Source organism: Rhinopithecus roxellana, chromosome 7, assembly GCF_007565055.1.
Source record: "Rhinopithecus roxellana isolate Shanxi Qingling chromosome 7, ASM756505v1, whole genome shotgun sequence".
NCBI lineage: Eukaryota > Metazoa > Chordata > Mammalia > Primates > Cercopithecidae > Rhinopithecus > Rhinopithecus roxellana.
The window spans coordinates 114,833,163-114,849,960 of NC_044555.1; the positions used below are offsets into that span (position 1 = coordinate 114,833,163).

The 16,798-nt window shown below is 43.4% G+C and overlaps 1 protein-coding gene across 1 annotated transcript in view; it reads left to right on the forward strand.

Annotated features, from left to right (window-relative positions):
* Positions 1–14,515, forward strand: part of MAGEC3 (MAGE family member C3) — a 61,045-nt gene extending 46,530 nt beyond the window's left edge. Inside the window, 6 exon segments of the mRNA XM_030933659.1 lie at positions 11,535–11,642; positions 11,644–11,672; positions 11,750–11,824; positions 13,146–13,753; positions 13,901–13,924; positions 13,927–14,515. Of these exon segments, the coding sequence (XP_030789519.1) occupies positions 11,535–11,642; positions 11,644–11,672; positions 11,750–11,824; positions 13,146–13,753; positions 13,901–13,924; positions 13,927–14,106 (1,024 nt within the window). The 3' untranslated portion in view covers positions 14,107–14,515.
* The last annotated feature ends 2,283 nt before the right edge of the window (positions 14,516–16,798 follow it).

Sequence of the window (16,798 nt, forward strand, 5' to 3'; positions counted from 1 at the left end):
TGTGTACTTTTTGAATGATTTTCCTTTTAACAGTAGGTTGAATTAGCTTCAGAATATTATTTTATAAATATTAGTCACATATGTATTGCTGTTTATCTAGTTTAAGAGTAACAGTCTGATATTTTGTAAAAAAAAATTGGAAAAAGTTTGTCTCTTATGTTGTGATCTGTAACAGGATAACATGGTATTGCACTAGGAATTTTCTTGAAAATGTGTAAGAACTCAGCAGTTAAATAGTGGAACAAAATAAAGGATGGTGAATAGTTACATTTGCTTATCCTGCTTAGTCTGTTGTTATTGAAAATTAAAGAAATAGACCTGGCTTTTCTTAGCTCATTCAAGAAAGTAGCAGAAATTAAATGTTAATAAATAAAAGCACCTCTGACTGCTTTATTTGCCTAATATTCTGTGAGCATTTGCTTGCGGAGGGGACTCTTAGTAGTGGGCATACAGTGAAAAGCAAGAGTTATGCCTTACCTATAAAACAGTAGAATCTAGGAGCAGAAGCCATGTCAAGAAGGTGGTAAGATGCTCTCTACAATCATAAGTTTACAAAGAGTGGGGAGGTGAGACTCCAGATGGAGTCGTCAAGTATAAAGTCCCTGAGCTAAGGTACTTTCAGGAAACTGCAGATGCTTCTGTGGCAGCTGATTGTTATGAAGCTGGGTGATGGCAGGGGCCAGACTCTCAGAAGGTGAGAGAAAAGCCTGCAATGGAAAACTTCTCTGAGCAGTTCCTTCTGGGTGGAGGATGAGGCAGAGAGGAGTTTCCACATGGTGAATTAATGGAAGGTGTCTTGCAGCTCTCAAACTGGGGAGCTTGAACACAGTGCAAAGACTAGGTGATTGATACCCATCATTTGCAAGGGTTTCCTGAGAAATAAGGCGATAATTCCTTGAAATGCTTCCCAGAAGTTTCTAGGCTGGCATTCATTTTCCTAGCCTGGGAGAGCCAGAGCCCATTCCATTGAAAGGACATTTAATTCGGTTATTTTGAATGTAATGTGGGCAACTGTAAGCAAGGGCTAGATTTTTAGTGGAGGATAAATAGAAATAGTGATTTGGATGTGTGAGCAAAGGGAAAGGTGAAAAGGAGTCAATCTTTGATTCAAATTCTAGGATCTTTGAGCTGCATTCCACCTGGGGAATTCACCCCTTACCCATGTTATATAATATATTATTTCAGAATGAAAATGTACTGAGTTGTATTTATGAAGCTGAAATTTTGGTTGAGTTGGTATTTCATGACATATTCACCTACATCTTCTCTGAGATGTTTCATATAACAAAAACAAGAGCTAAATTTTTCATAAAAGACAGTGGTAGACTTTGAAGTTTTAATTCTATTGATAACGACTGCCATTAATAAAATTCCAATACATGCCAGTCACTGTGACAGGTGTTTTATTCACATTACGTACATTCCAGAACATCTACAATAAAGGACTTATCCAACCCATTTTACCCAGATGAAGAACCTGAGTCTCATAGTGCTTAATGAATTCCTCCAAGTTCACATGGCTAGAATGTGCCAGGGCTGGAACATGAAACCTGTTGTGAATTGATCTAGGCACATACTGTCTCCACTCCTCCCAGCCTCAGGAAGGTCTTTGCCTGTTAAGCTACTTCTCTTCACAATTCTTAACATTTTTCAGGTGACATAAAGATGAACCCTGTGGCCAAGATATTCAGATAGGACTAGAGAAGTAAGGTGACAATGAGAATAAATGCAATGTGGGGATCGTTGTGGACTTTATTTACCTAAGGAACTCCTATTCTGAGCCCTAGGTTTCTAGAGAGCTGACTCTGTCCAGGTGCCAGCAGTTCTGTCCAGCCTCCGCACTTTCCTACTTTGCAGCACCCTCCTTCTTGTCTCTCCTGTGTGCTCTCCTGAGCAACTCTGGAACCTGTCCTGCTGACCAGCTCATCCCTACAATCTCTCTGTGAAGGCTGTGCCCTGCTTCCAGTGTAACAGCCCAGAATCAGCAGTCCTTCCTCTGACATAGACGCCTCCTCATCCCCACAGAAGTTCCCTGACTGATCCATCCATATCCCCCGGCTCCTGTGCGATAACAGCACTTTGATGTAAATTTTCAGTTTGGATAGTGACAATTCCATATCTATCCTGGGCATCTTCAACACACTCTCAAAATACTCCCACATAGGGTGCTGAGTAGAATCTGATTTGCCGCATAATATACTGGTTCTAAGGATGTAATCCTAGGGTAAGAAATAGAGTTTTTGAGATCATCCTAATATTTGATATTTGTATTAGGATTTTAATATATGGTATTTGTGGTAGCATTATTTGAAGCAGGCCACTGAAGAGATACACAAATGAATGAGCTACACTAGGTGGTCAAAAAGCAAAGCTTCCTTCATAAACTTGGTATATGAGATACAATTTTGGAAATCACTTTGTAAATAAATTACAAGGAGCGGAATTTCTGAAAACAGAGCAATAACAAAATCCTTAATACTGCTTAGGAGGTGACAAAGGTTCCTTGACAGACAGGCTAGCTCTGATGAGAAAAGAAAATTATGGTTAACCATCCTTCCATTGTCTCTTTTCTGTGTACCTGCCCTACAGGAAAATCTTGGTTTGCAGTGTGCCATAGGCACATGTACAGCTGTTCAGGAATGTTCAGTCATACAGAGGGTATTAGAGTCTCTCATGGTAGGATATTTACCATATACCAAAAGGAGTGACAGAATTCTCAGTCTAAAGAGATTATATTGTGTGATGGTTAATACTGAGTGTCAACTTGATTGGATTGAAGGATGCAAAGTATTGATCCTGGGTGTGTCTGTGAGGGTGTTGTCAAAGGAGATTAACATTTGAGTCAGTGGGCTGGGAAAGGCAGACCCACCTTTAATCTGTGTGGGCATAATCTAATCAAGCTGCCAGTAGGACCAGAATAAAAAGCAGGCAGAAGAATGTGAAAAGGCTAGACTGGCTTAGCCTCCCAGCCTGCATCTTTTTCCCATGCTGGGCACTTCCTGCCCTCTAACATCGGACTCCAAGTTCTTCAGCACTGGGACTTGGACTGGCTTCCTTGCTCCTCAGCTTGCAGATGGCCTATTGTGGGACCTCGCGATCATGGGAGTTAATAAACCCCATAATACACTCCCCTTTATATATATACATCTATCCTATTAGTTCTGTCCCTCTAGAGAACCCTGAGTAATACAGATTTTTGTACCAGGAGTGGTTCTAGAGAAACAGAATATTAAAGATGGAGGTCTTTCATTGGTTTTGGGGTTTCTGGAGTTGGATGCTTAACGTGATTAGACCCAAAAATGCTAAGGACTCTAATTCTAATGGTGTGGAGAACACTGATAGGCTTTGGTGTGAACTGTTTAGAGAATTATGCAAAATAAATGCATTTGACACTCCTGATCGACCGCTCATGAGAAAAAAGTTTAGTGACCCTATACTTAATATCTTTGACCATATGTGGGGAATCAAGGAACATAATGAAGTTGATTGGTCGCTCCTAAATTCACTGGACAAAGGGTTGAAAGAAAATGATGAACTTAGGGATTCCAACTTCTGGCTTCAGAAGCAGATACTGAGCCTCAAATCTGCTGAGGTTGCCCTGAGTATGAGTCTTATCTCCTGTAGAGAAAGAGCTGAAATTTCCACCTTTGTCTAAGGAGATAAACCCTGTGCTTCCTGAGGCAACAGTGATGGCCTCATCTGAGGCAGTTACCAGTCAAGATAATGTTGCTTCTCCTCAGGACCCACCCCCAACACCCCTGTTTGTTTCTAGACCTATAACTAAGCTAAAGTCCTGGCGGGCCCCTAGAAGTGAAGTTCAGAGTATGACCCACGAGGGGGTGCACTACACTCGAAAAGAACTGCTTAAGTTTTTTAATTTATATAAACAGAAATCTGGAGAACAGGCATAGGAATGGATATTAAGGGTGTGAGATAATGGTGGAAGGAACACAGAGTTTAATCAGACTGAATTTATTGATTTGGGCCTACTAAGTAGGGATTATGCATTTAACGTTGCAGCTTGGGGAGTTAAAAAAGGTTCTAAGGCCAGGCACAGTGCCTCATGCCTGTAGTCCCAGCACTTTGGAAGACTGAGGCGGATGGATCATGAGGTCAGGAGTTCAAGACCAGCCTGGCCAAGATGGTGAAACCCCATCTCTACTAAAAATACAAAAATTAGCTGGGCATGGTGGTGGGCACATGTAATCCCAGCTACTCGGGAGGCTGAGGTACAGAATTGCTTGAACCCGGGAGGCAGAGGTTGCAGTGAGCTGAGATCGCACCACTGCACTCCAGCCTGGGTGACAGAGTGAGACTCTGCCTCAGAAAAAAAAAAAAAAGTTCTCATAGTATACTTGCTTGGTTAGCTGAAACGTGGATTTAAAAGTGGCCCACTGAGTAATCTAGAAATGCCTGATTTCTTGCCTTGGTTTAGTGTAGAGGAAGGGATCCAAATGCTTAGGGAAATTGTGATGCTGGAGTGGATTAGTCATTTTAGACCTACTCATCCCGGCTGGGAGAGTCCAGAAGATATGCCCTTGACCAATGCTTTGTGAAACAGATTTGTGAGGGCAGCACTTACATCTTTGAAGAGATCTGTAGGGATTGCTCTTCTCTGTATGCCAGATCTAAGAGTGGGAATTGCAGTTACTCAACTATAAAATTTAAATACAATGGGAATAATTGGATCCTGAGGTACGTACAATGGGAATAATTGGATCCTGAGGTGCGGGGGCCAAGTGGCAGCACTCGACCATCGAAGGCAAGACGGGCATAGCTACCATAATGGACAATAGAGGCAAAGCAGCAATCAGAATAGTTTGACTCCTGTAGAGCTCTGGCATTGGCTAATTAATCACAGTATTTCTAGAACTGAAATTGATAGGAAGCCTACTGCATTCCTACTTAATTTATATAAGCAGAAAGCTTCCATGTTAAGTGGACAAAAAACTAATTCAAATTATAAAAACAGAGAATAACGGCCCCTCAATTTCTAGACTTGAGCCAGTTTGCAGACCCAGAACCTCCTGAATGAAGGGGAGGCTGGGTCCCCTTGAGGAGGGACTCCACTATACTATCAACAATTTATGCTGTTAATCTTTCTCCCATCCTTCCCCAAGGACACCTCTGACCTTTTACCAGGGTAACTGTGCATTGGGAAAAGGGAAATAATTAGACATTTCGGGACTACTGACACTGGCTCTGAGCTGACATTGATTCCAGGGGACCCAAAATGACAATTTGGTCCTCCAATTAAAGTAGGGGCTTTTGGAGGCCAGAAAATTAATAAAAATTTAGCTCAGGTTCGACTTACATTGGGTCCAGTGGGTCCCCGGACTCATCCTGTGGCCATTTTCCCAGGGCCAAAATGCATAATTGGCATAGACATACTTAGCAGCTTGCAGAACCCCCACATTGGCTCCCTGACTGGTAGGGTGAGGGCCATTATGAAGGGAAAGGCTATTATGAAGTGTTATTATAAAGGGAAGGGAAAGGCCAAATGGAAGACATTAGAGCTGCCTCTACCTAGAAAAATAATAAATCAAAAACAATATCGCATCCCTGGAGGGATTGTGGAGATTAGTACCACCATCGAGGAACTGAAATATGCAGGTGATTCCCACCACATCCCCGTTCAACTCTCCCATTTGACCTGTGCAGAAGACAGATGGATCTTGGAGAATGACTGGATTATTGTAAGCTTACCTAAGTGGTGATTCCAACTGCAGCTGCTGTACCAGATGAAGTTTCATTGCTTGAGCAAATTAACATGTCTTCTGATACCTGGGATGCAGCCATTGATTTGGCAAATGCCTTTTTCTCCATTCCTGTCCATAAGGCCCAACAGACGCAATTTGCCTTCAGCTGGCATGGCCAGCAATATACCTTTACTGTCCTACCGCAGGGGTACCTCCACTCTCCTGCTTTGTGTCATAATCTTATTAGGAGAGAACTTGATCAATTTTTCCTTACACAATATATCACACTGGTCGATTACATTGATGGCATTATGCTGATTGGATCCATTGAGTGAGAAGTAGCAAACACACTGGACTTATTGGTGAGACATTTGCATGCCAGAGGATGGGAAATAATCTGACTAAAATTCAGGGACCTTCTACCTCAGTCAAATTTCTAGGGGTGCAGTGGTGTGGGGGCAGTTGAGATATTCCTTAGAGGGTGAAGGATAAGTTGCTGCATGAGGCCCCTCCAAGAAACAGGCACAATGCCTATTGGGGTATTGGGATTATGGAGACAACACATTCCTCATTTGGGTGTGTTACTCCGGTTCATTTACCGAGTGACCCAAAAGGCTGCCAGTTTTGAGTGAGGTTCAGAACAGGAGAAGGCTCTGCAACAGGTCCAGGCTGCTGTGCAAGCTGCTCTGTCACGGGCTGTATGACCCAGCAGATCCAATGGTGCTTGAGGTATCAGTGGCAGATAGGGATGCTGTTTGAAGCCTTTGGCAGGCCCCCATTGGTGAATCACAGCAGGGGCCTCTAGGATTTTGGAGCAAGGCCCTGTCATCTTCTGCAGATAACGACTCTCCTTTTGAGAGACAGCTCTTGGCCTGTTACTGGGTTTTGGGGGAAACTGAATATTTGACTATAGGCCATCAAATCACCATGCAACCTGAACTGCCTATCATGAACTGGGTGCTTTCTGTCCCATCTAGCCATAAAGCGGGTCATGCACAGCAGCATTCCATCATCAAATGGAAATGGTATATATGCTATTGGGCTTGAGCAGGTCCTGAAGACACAAATAAGTTACATGAGGAAGTGACACAAATGTCCATGGTCTCCACGCCTGCCACCCTGCCTTCTCTCCCCTAGCCTGCACTGATGGTCCTGTGGGGAGTTCCCTATGATCAGTTGATGGAGGAAGAGAAAACTAGAGCCTGGTTCACTGATGGTTCTGCATGATATGCAGGCACTGCCCAAAAGTGGACAGCTGCAGCACTACAGTCCCTTTCTAGGACATCCCTGAAGGACAGTGGTGAAGGGACTTCTAAGTGGGCAGAACTTCAAACAGTGCACCTGGTTTTGCACTTTGCTCTGATATACTTATGCACAGGCTGTAGCCAGTGGTTTGGCTGGGTGGTCAGGGATTTGGAAGAAGCACGATTGGAAAATTGGTGACAAAGAAATTTGATGAAGTGGTATGCAGATGTGTGATTAAACAATAGAAATGTATTTATTCACATTTCCAGAGACTAAAAAATCCAACATCAAGATGTTGGCTGGTTTGAATTCTTCTGCGGGCTCTCTTTGGCTTGCAGATCGCCACGTTCTCACTGACTTTTTACATGTTTGTCCCTTTTTCTATGTGTCTGTATCCTAATCTCCTCTTCTTGTGAAGACACCAGTCATATTGAATAAGATCCTAACCATAAAATCTCATTTTCCCTTAATTACCTCTTCAAAGGCTCTATCTCTAAATGCAGTGACTTTGTATGTGTGCATTTGGAGGCAGGGGTATAATTCAGCTCGTAACACGCTGCCAACTAAAATCAGAATTTATATGCACAAAAATAAACTTGTTGTGTTAAATCATTTAAATTTCAGGAAATGTTTTCATTCCATTAGCTCACTGTTACTTTATCTGACTACCACACTGCTCCTCTTCCTTGTATTAGGCTTACTTTAATGCTTTTCTTACAAATAAATACTGCATATATTATTGTTGCAAAAAAATGATAAAAATACACAGAAATCACAATTCTTTCCTCTGCAAATTTCCTCCAAAAATCAGCCCCCTACTCAGAACTTTCCACAATGTGGTGTGTAAATTTTTAAAGCTAATTTCAAGTTTTTAAAAGATAGATGTGGTAATGTAATGTGTGTATATATATGCCTATATATACATATATAAATATATATGCATATATATGTGTGTGTATAAATATAACAAAACATGAGTAATGATATACATATAAGTATGCCACTTGCCTTTGCCACTATGATAGTTTCAATTGCATTCCCCTAAAATTCTACCTTGAAATTAAAAATGTGACAGTATTTGGAGATAGGATTATTTCAGAGGCAATCAAGTTAAAATGAGGTTATTAATACTGGCCCTAATCAAATATGATGGGAGTCATTTTAAAAAGGGGACATTGGGACATAGAGATATGAGTAGAAGGATGATAATGTGAGCATATATGGACTGAAGACAACCATCTACAAGGCAAGGAGAGAGGCCTGGAATGCAACTTTTCATCACAGCCCTCAGAAGGAATCAACCTTGTATACACCTTGCTTTTTGACTACCAGACTCCAAAACTGTGAGACAATATATTTCTGTTGTTTATGTCATCCCGGCTGTGGTACATTGCTATGGCATCCCTAACATGTCAGTATAATCACGTATTGAAATGGATCCAAGATCTTTCCATGGCAGCACAAATGTTAATAGATCTATCTTACTTTGGGGACTACTTCCTAGAATTCTAATTTATTTCTGTGCAATAATGAATTGAACAGATCTTCTGATGAACAAATATTTGTTTATCTTTTGTGTCTATAATTCTTGTAAATACAATCAATATCTCTGAGCATAAATTCTGGGACAAGTACGTATAATTACTTATAAGGAAAGCATTTTAATGAGGAAACTGAGTCAGTATGAATATTTTACATTTTTTAAATGTTACTGACTTTTTTCCTAAAATATTTCACCAGTTAATTCTTTCACATTTAATAGAGGAAATTATTATTATTCCCCATAATTGTCTATGGGGAAATGATTCATTTATTCACAAACATATTTTATCAGCATTTTAAATGCTGGCCAAACTTATGGGGGCAAACCCTAGGTGACTTTGGGTTTGGTGATGACTTTTTTAGATGTAACACCAAAATTTGGTTAAACTTATGGGTGCAAACCCTGGGTAACCTTGGTTTTGATGATAACTTTTTCAGATGCAATACTAAAAGTACCAGCTACCTAAGAAAAAAGAGATACATTGGACTTAATTAAAACTAAAAGCTTTTACTCTGAAAAGTCACTGTTAAGATCAGGAAAAGACAAGCTGGAGACTGGGATAAATGTTTTGTGAAACACATATCTGATAAAAGATATATATTCAAATATGCACAAAACGCTGAAACCCAATTATAAGAAAATAGAAAACCCAATTTAAAGTGGACAAAAACTATAAACAGGTACACAAACAATGAATATATAGGAATTTAAAATGAGCATATTTCAATTTTATATGTCATTTGAGAATTGCAAATTAAAGCACCTAGGAGATAGCACTCTGCACCCAGGAAAATGGCTGACATCCAAAACACCAAAACATCAAATGTTGACCCGTATGTTGAGCAACAGGAACTTTCAGTCATTGTTGGTAGGACGGACCTGGAGGAATCATAAAAGCATAAGGCTAAGTGAAAGAAGAAAATCTTAAAAGGCTACATAATGTATTATTCCAATCATACAATATTCAGAAACAGGTAACTATGAATACACTAAAAATATCAGTGGTTTCCAGAGGCTGAGAGGTTAGGGTTGGGGCAAGGGGGATTGATAGGTGGAGCACACAGGAGATTTAGAATGGTGTAACAAGTCTGTGTGATACTGTAATGATGAATATTCACCATCACACACTTATCAAAACCTATAGCATCCCCAATGTCGAGTGATTCCTGATGTAAACTGTGGACTTGACCTAATAATGAAATATCAATACAGGTCCATCAATTGTTGCAAACATGCCATAATAATACAAAATATAAATAATAGGAGACAGTGTGTGTGTGTGTGCATAGGGCAGGAATGGGGAGGCAGAGGTATGTGGGAACTCTGTAACTTTGATGAAGTTTTCTCTTTGTATGTTTGGATTAGCAATGCTCTGAAAATGATGTCTGTTAGTTTTTAAAAAGACACAAATGATTTGAACAGACACTTTGCTGAAGAGAATATACCAATCAGAAAAAGGCATATAAAAAAAGATGACCAACGTCATTTGTCATAAAGGAAGATGCAAACAAAAACCAAAGGAGATTCAAACACAGGCTTATTAGAATAGCTGAAATCTGAAAATCAAATACTAAATGTAAGAGGGGCTATGCAACAAGAGGAATTCTCATTTCTTACTAGTTGACATAAAAAATGATACAGCCACACTTTTAAATCCATGTTTTGTGAACCTACTCATATGACATATTGTGAAAGTTAAAACTGTATGAACTGGAAACAGAGCATAGGTGCTAGAATCTTTGGAGAAGTGTCTTGACTGACCTCAAAAGAGATGGACAGGGGATTTTTCGGGTGATGGAACTGGTCAGTGTGACATTTGGTTGGTAGATATGGAACTCCATGCATTTGCCAAAATACATACAGTTTCACATAATAGTTAAATCTGATCAGTGTATTTTTAAAATTAATAAAAATTGATAACATATTAATAAGATTTAAAAAATAATTTTTTAAAAATCACACACAGGCTGCTGAAAAGACAATGGATTTTTCTGGGACAAGGATAGGAAAAGAAGCAAAACGAAGGGAGCCTTTGACATAGCTTAGGAGAGAGATTATATTAACTTCACACACGGCAGTACTTAAAGTAGAAGGTTTTGGAATGGATTTTAGAGGATGACAGAACAACCGTTGCTGTCTGGACAGGAGAAGGGGGGAGTGCAGGCCCCGGAAGGAGTAAAACCTTAAGGAAGACAGAGGGGCCTTCCCACCTCATTTCAGACACCGGGCAGCTTCAGTTAAGCAGAGAAAGGAGGCCTGGGGCTGGCCAACAAGCAAGAAGGGAACTCTGTGGAAGGACAGTGACCTCCCAACATGGAGGGGAGGCCCAGGTGTCGCCCAGCCATTCCTTGCTGTCACCTCTGGACAAAATAGGTGGAGAGGGAAAAACAGAGAAGTGAGCAGGGAGAGGTGGGCGAAGGGCTGGGAAGTGGACAGGAATAGGTGGGAGTGGGGAGGTAGGCAGGAAGGAGTGGAAGGGGCAGGTTGGTAGGCCCCAGGGGTAGGAGGAAGTTGGGAGGTGGGTAGGAAAAGGTGGGAGGGAGTGGGAAGGTGGGCAGGAAGGAGTTGGAGTAGTGGGAATGTGGGCAATAAAAGGTGAAAGGGGCAAAAGGTGAACAGGAAAGGGTGGGAAGGGGCAGGGAAGTGGGCATTATGGGGAGAGAGGGGTCAGGGAGGAGGGCGGGAAGGGGTGGAAGGGGACAGGGAGGAGGGTGGAAAGGAGTGGAAGGGGGCAGGGAGGAGGGTGGTAGGGAGTGGGAGGGGGCAGGGAGAAGCAGAGGAAGTGGTGAAAGAGGAATGGGAGGAGGGTGGGAAAGTGTGGGATGGGACAGGGAGGAGGGGAGGAAGTGGTGAAAGACGACCGGGAGGTGGCAGGAAGGGGTGGGAAGGGGTAGGGAGATCAGCACAAAAGGGTGGGAGGGGCCCTGAGGAGGGCAGGAAGAAGTGGAGTGTGGGGAAGTGGTCAGGAAAAGGTGGAAGGAGGTGGAGAGGTGGGGGGTGGTTTTTCCATAGAGAGGAGACCCCGCCCCACGGTGCCCCTCCTGTCAACCCTGGTCAACCTTGGCAGGGTTCTCGGATGTGCTTTCCCGACTTGCATTGTGGGAGTCTGAAGGACCTGAGGCATTTTGTGAGGAGTCTGGACTCAGGTCAGCAGAGAGAAGTCTTAGACCTGGCCAATCCTCAAGGTAAGGGGTCTAAGGGAGAACTGAGGGACCTCTCACCAAGGAGAGAAGCAGCCCTGGTCCACCCTGCCCTGCCGTAGGACTTGCAGGCCACTGACAGGAAGATGGCTGCTGGGGGCTGACCTTGGCGTCCCCACAACAGAAGAAGGGAGGGGGTGCCTGCACTCTAGGGAATAAATAGGAAGACTTTGAGGAGGACCGGGGGAACCCCCACCTCAGAGGACAAATTCCCCAGAGATTCCCACCCTGCTCTTCATACCAGCCCTCGTAGAGCTCCCCTGCCAGCTCAGGCTGAGCGGCCGCGGGAGTCTCTAGGCTGGTACTTATTTACCTCCCTGCTGGGTGAGGGGTGTAGGGGAGGAGGAGGCCTTGGTCTGGGGGTCCCATGGCAAGTCAGCAGGGAGAGCTGCCTCCAGTTGGCAGAGGGAAGATTCCCAGGCCCTGCTGGGGATAAGAATGAGGACTGAGGAGTCACATGTGCATCAGAACAGACATGAGGACACCTCGACTACCCCCGTGGTAGAGTGCTGGGAGGCGACTGCCACCTCACCACCTCCTACTGCTCTCAGGGATGTGGAGTTTGCTCTGAAGTTTTGGCTCAGGCCAGAAGAGTGGTAGGGACATGACCCTGTCTGAGAAAAGGTGAGGATGCTAATTAAATTCTGATGGGACCATGCAGTCCAGAACTGTGGGGTTCTGGGTGTCTGGCCAGCCCCAGCTGTCAGCCCTGAGAGGCTCGAGGCTCAAGGCTCTGCTGCACTCTTTAGCCTGAGGGGCTCCCTCACTTTGTCTTGCAGGTGCTCCAGGAACCAGCAGTTGAAGACCTGGGTCTGAGGCACACTTCCTAAAACCAGCACAGCAGAGGAGGCCCAGGCAAAATCAGGAGTCAAAGTGAGTGCACACCCTGACTGTGTACCAAGGGCCCTACCCCCACAAACAGGGGAGACCCCATAGCACCCGGCCCTTCCCACCTACTGTCAGTCCCGGAGCCTGTGGTTCTGCCTGGCATCTGTATCCCGAGGTGCTTTCTCACATCCTCCTACAGATTCTGAGGGAACAAACCTCTTAGGAAGACAGGAGACCTGTTAGGCCCTAGAGCACCACCTTAAGAGAAGAAGAGCTATAAGCCGGTCTTTGTCAGAGCCATCATAGATGAGTTTCTCAGCTGAAGCCACTCACACTGTCACTCTCTTCCTCAGGCCTGTGGGATCCTGTCATCCCCATCCCTGCTCACACGTTTACCTGCTGCTCCTGAACAACAGGTCTCATGCCTCTTTCCAAACCTTCCATGCCTCAGCTTTGAGGAAGACTTCCAGAACCCGAGTGTGATAGAGGACTTGGTAGATGCACAGGATTCCATAGATGAGGAAGAGGAGGATGCCTCCTCCACTTCCCCTTCCTCTTTCCACTTTTTATTCCCCTCCTCCTCTTCCTCTTCCTCATCCTCACCCTCTACTCTGATTCTGGGTGCTCCAGAAGATGAGGATATGCCTGCTGCTGGGATGCCACCTCTTCCCCAGAGTCCTCCTGAGATTCCTCCCCAGGGTCCTCCCAAGATCTCTCCCCAGGGTCCTCCACAGAGTCCTCCCCAGAGTCCTCTAAACTCCTGCTCATCCCCTCTTTTGTGGACCCGATTGGATGAGGAGTCCAGCAGTGAAGAAGAGGAGGATACAGCTACCTGGCAGGCCTTGACAGAAAGTGAATCCTTGCCCAGGTAAGCCCTGGATGAAAAGGTGGCTGAGTTGATGCAGTTTCTTCTCCTCAAATATCAAACAAAAGAGCCTGTCCCAAAGGCAGAGATGCTGACAACTGTCATCAAGAAGTATAGCAACTATTTTCCTATGATCTTCGGGAAAGCCCATGAGCTCATGGAGCTAATTTTTGGCATTGCCCTGACTGATATGGACCCCGACAACCACTCCTATTTCTTTGAAGACACATTAGACCTCACCTATGAGGGAAGCCTGATTGATGACCAGGGCATGCCCCAGAACTGTCTCCTGATTCTTATTCTCAGTATGATCTCCATAAAGGGCAGCTGTGTCCCTGAGGAGGTCCTCTGGGAAGTGTTGAGTGCAATAGGGGTGTGTGCTGGGAGGGAGCAGAGCACTTTATATATGGGAATCCCAGAAAGCTGCTCACTATAGATTGGGTGCAGAGAAAGTACCTGGAGTACTGGGAGGTGCCCAACAACGCTCCTCCACGTTATGAATTCTTATGGGGTCCAAGAGCCCATTCAGAGGCCAGCAAGAGAAAAGTCCTAGAGTTTTTAGCCAAGCTATCCAGTATCATCCCTAGTTCATTTCCATCCTGGTACATGGATGCTTTGAAAGATGTGGAAGACAGAGCCCAGGCCATAATTGACACCACAGATGATGCTACTGCCACGGCCAGTGCAAGCCCCAGTGTCATGTCCACCAACTTCTGTCCTGAGTGATGTCTGAAGCAGATTTCCCCTCTGTGTTTGAATATGGCAGATGAGGTTCTAGGCAGTGGAGGTCCAGAGTGGAGGTAGAGGGACCACAGTGTTTTTTGTGTTTCTGTTTCATATGAGTGACTTAAGAGTTTAACATTTTTTGTGTGTGGGGGGGTATATTTTACAAATGCTTCTCCTTCCAATTGGTTTAATTCACTTCAGAATCTTAGTTTATGAATATTATTCACACTTGTATTGCTGTTTGTCTGATTTAAGAGAGAGTTTGATATTTCATAAGAAACAAAGGGAAAATCTGTCTTATTTTGTGAACTGAAACAATATAATGTGGTGTTCGGATAAGAATTTTCTTTAAAATTTGAAATAACTCAGCAGTTAAATGGTGGAACAGAATAAAGTATGGTGATATTTGCATATCCTTATCATGTTACTCTGTTGTTGCTCCAAATTAAGGATATATACCTGGCTTTGCTTGGTTTATTCAAGAAAGTAGCAGAAATTAAATCTTAATAAATAAAAGCCTCAGTGACTATTTGCTAAACATTCTTTGAGCAGTTGCTTGTGGAGCGTGCTCTTAGTAGTGAGGATACTATGAAAACCAAGACTTATCTCCACCCATAAAATGTTGGAGTCTAGGTTCAGAAGCCATATCAGGAGTGTGATAAGATACTCTCTACAATCATAAAAACTAGTTTAAAAAGGAGTGGGGAGGTGAAACTCCAGATAGAGCCTTCAAGTAAAAGGGCCCAGAGCTATGACAGTTTTGCCCTTCGGGAAACTTCTGGTGCTTCTGTGGGAGCTGATTGTTATGAAGCTGGGTAGTGGCAGGGCCCAGACTCTCAGAAGGTGATAGAAAAACCTGGAATGGAAAACTGCTCTGAGTAGTTCCTTCTGGTGGAGGATGAGGCAGAGAGGAGTCTCCACATGGGAAATTAATAGAAGGTGTCTTGCAGCTCTCTAACTGGTGAGCTTGAACACAGTGCAAGAACTAGGTGATTGATAACCATCATCTGCAAGGGTTTCCTGAGACATAGGATGATAATCCCTTGAAGTGTTGCTCAGAAGCCTCTAGGCTGGCACTTAATTGCCTGGCTTGGGAGAACCAGAGCCTACTCCATTGAAAGACATTTAATTAGGTTATTTCAGTTGTGATGTGGGCAACTGTAAGCAAGGGCTAGATTTTTACTGGAGGATAAATAAAAATAGTGGTTTGGAAGGATGAGCAATGGGGAAGGTATAAAGGAGTTGGTGTTTGACTCAAATTCTAGCATCTTTGAGTTGCATTCCAGCTGAAGATGCCTTGCCTTTTCCAAATTATACAATATACCCTTTCAGAAAAAAAATGTACTGAGTTTTATTTATGAAGCCAAAGTTTTGGTTAAGCTGGTATTCCATGACACATTCGCCTACATATTCTCAGATGTTTGGGATAACAAAACTAAGAGCTGAACATTTCACAGAAGACAGTAACCTTTGGTGTGGTAATCATTGATAACAACTGCCATTTATGAAAATTCCAATATATGCCAGGCACTGTGGCAGGTGTGTTATTCACATTATGTACATTCCAGCAATTCTACAAGATAGGGCTTATCAAACTCATTTTGCAAATGAAGAACCTGAGGCTCATAATGCTTGATAAATTCCCAAGACCACATAGCTAGAATGTGACAAGGTTGTGACATGAGCCCTGGTCTGAATTCATTTAGGCCCACACTGTCCCCAGTCCTCCCATCCTGAGGAAGGCCTTTGCCTGTTAAATCACTTCTTTTCACACTTCTTAATGTCTCTCAGGTGAAATAAAGATGAATGGTGTGGCTAAGGTATTAAGTTAGGCAGCAAGATGGAAGGTCAAATGGGAATAAAATACACTTGGGGAACATTATTGGCTTTCTTTACCTAAAGTCCTCTTGTTCTAAGCCCTAGGTTTCTTGAGAGCAGAATGTCCAGGTGCTGGCAGATTTGTCCACCCCAGCAACTTTTCCTATTACAGCCCCTGCCCCTCCTTTTGATCTCCCCTGTGTGCTCTCTTGCGCAACTCTGGAACCCGGCCTCCTGACTAACTTCTCATTACGGTCTCACCTTCTGAAGTGTGAGGACTGAGGAGTCACATGTGCACCAGAATAGATATGAGACTAGCCCCTATTTTTCCTGGTGTAGAGTGCTTGGAGGTGGCTGCTCAACTGTCAGCGCAAGAGCCTAGAAGCACCTGGCCTTCCCCTGAGATAGACCATTCCCACTCCCTGCAGAAGTTCCCTGACTCATCCATCCCTCTCCCTGGTTCCTCTGTGATAATGGCCTTTCGATGTGACTATTCACTTTGGATAGTGACATTTCCATACCTAGGCCGGGCATCTTCAACACACGATCAACATATTACCAAATAGGCTGCAGAGTAAAATCTGACTTGCCACATAATATATGGGTTTTAGGGATGTAATCCTAAGGTCAGATATAGCTTATTTGAAATCTTCCTAATATTTGATATTTGTTGTATGATTTTAATGAGATGCATTATTTGAAACAGGGCACTGAACACAAACAGAGATGAATAAGCTTTTTTAGATGATCAAATGCCAATCTGTCCTTCAAAAACTTTGTGGATGAGGAAAGGCTATAGACATCCCCTTGTAAATGATCTACAAGAAGGTGAATTTCTGGGAAAAAAAAAAAAAAAAAAACAAAATCTTGAAGA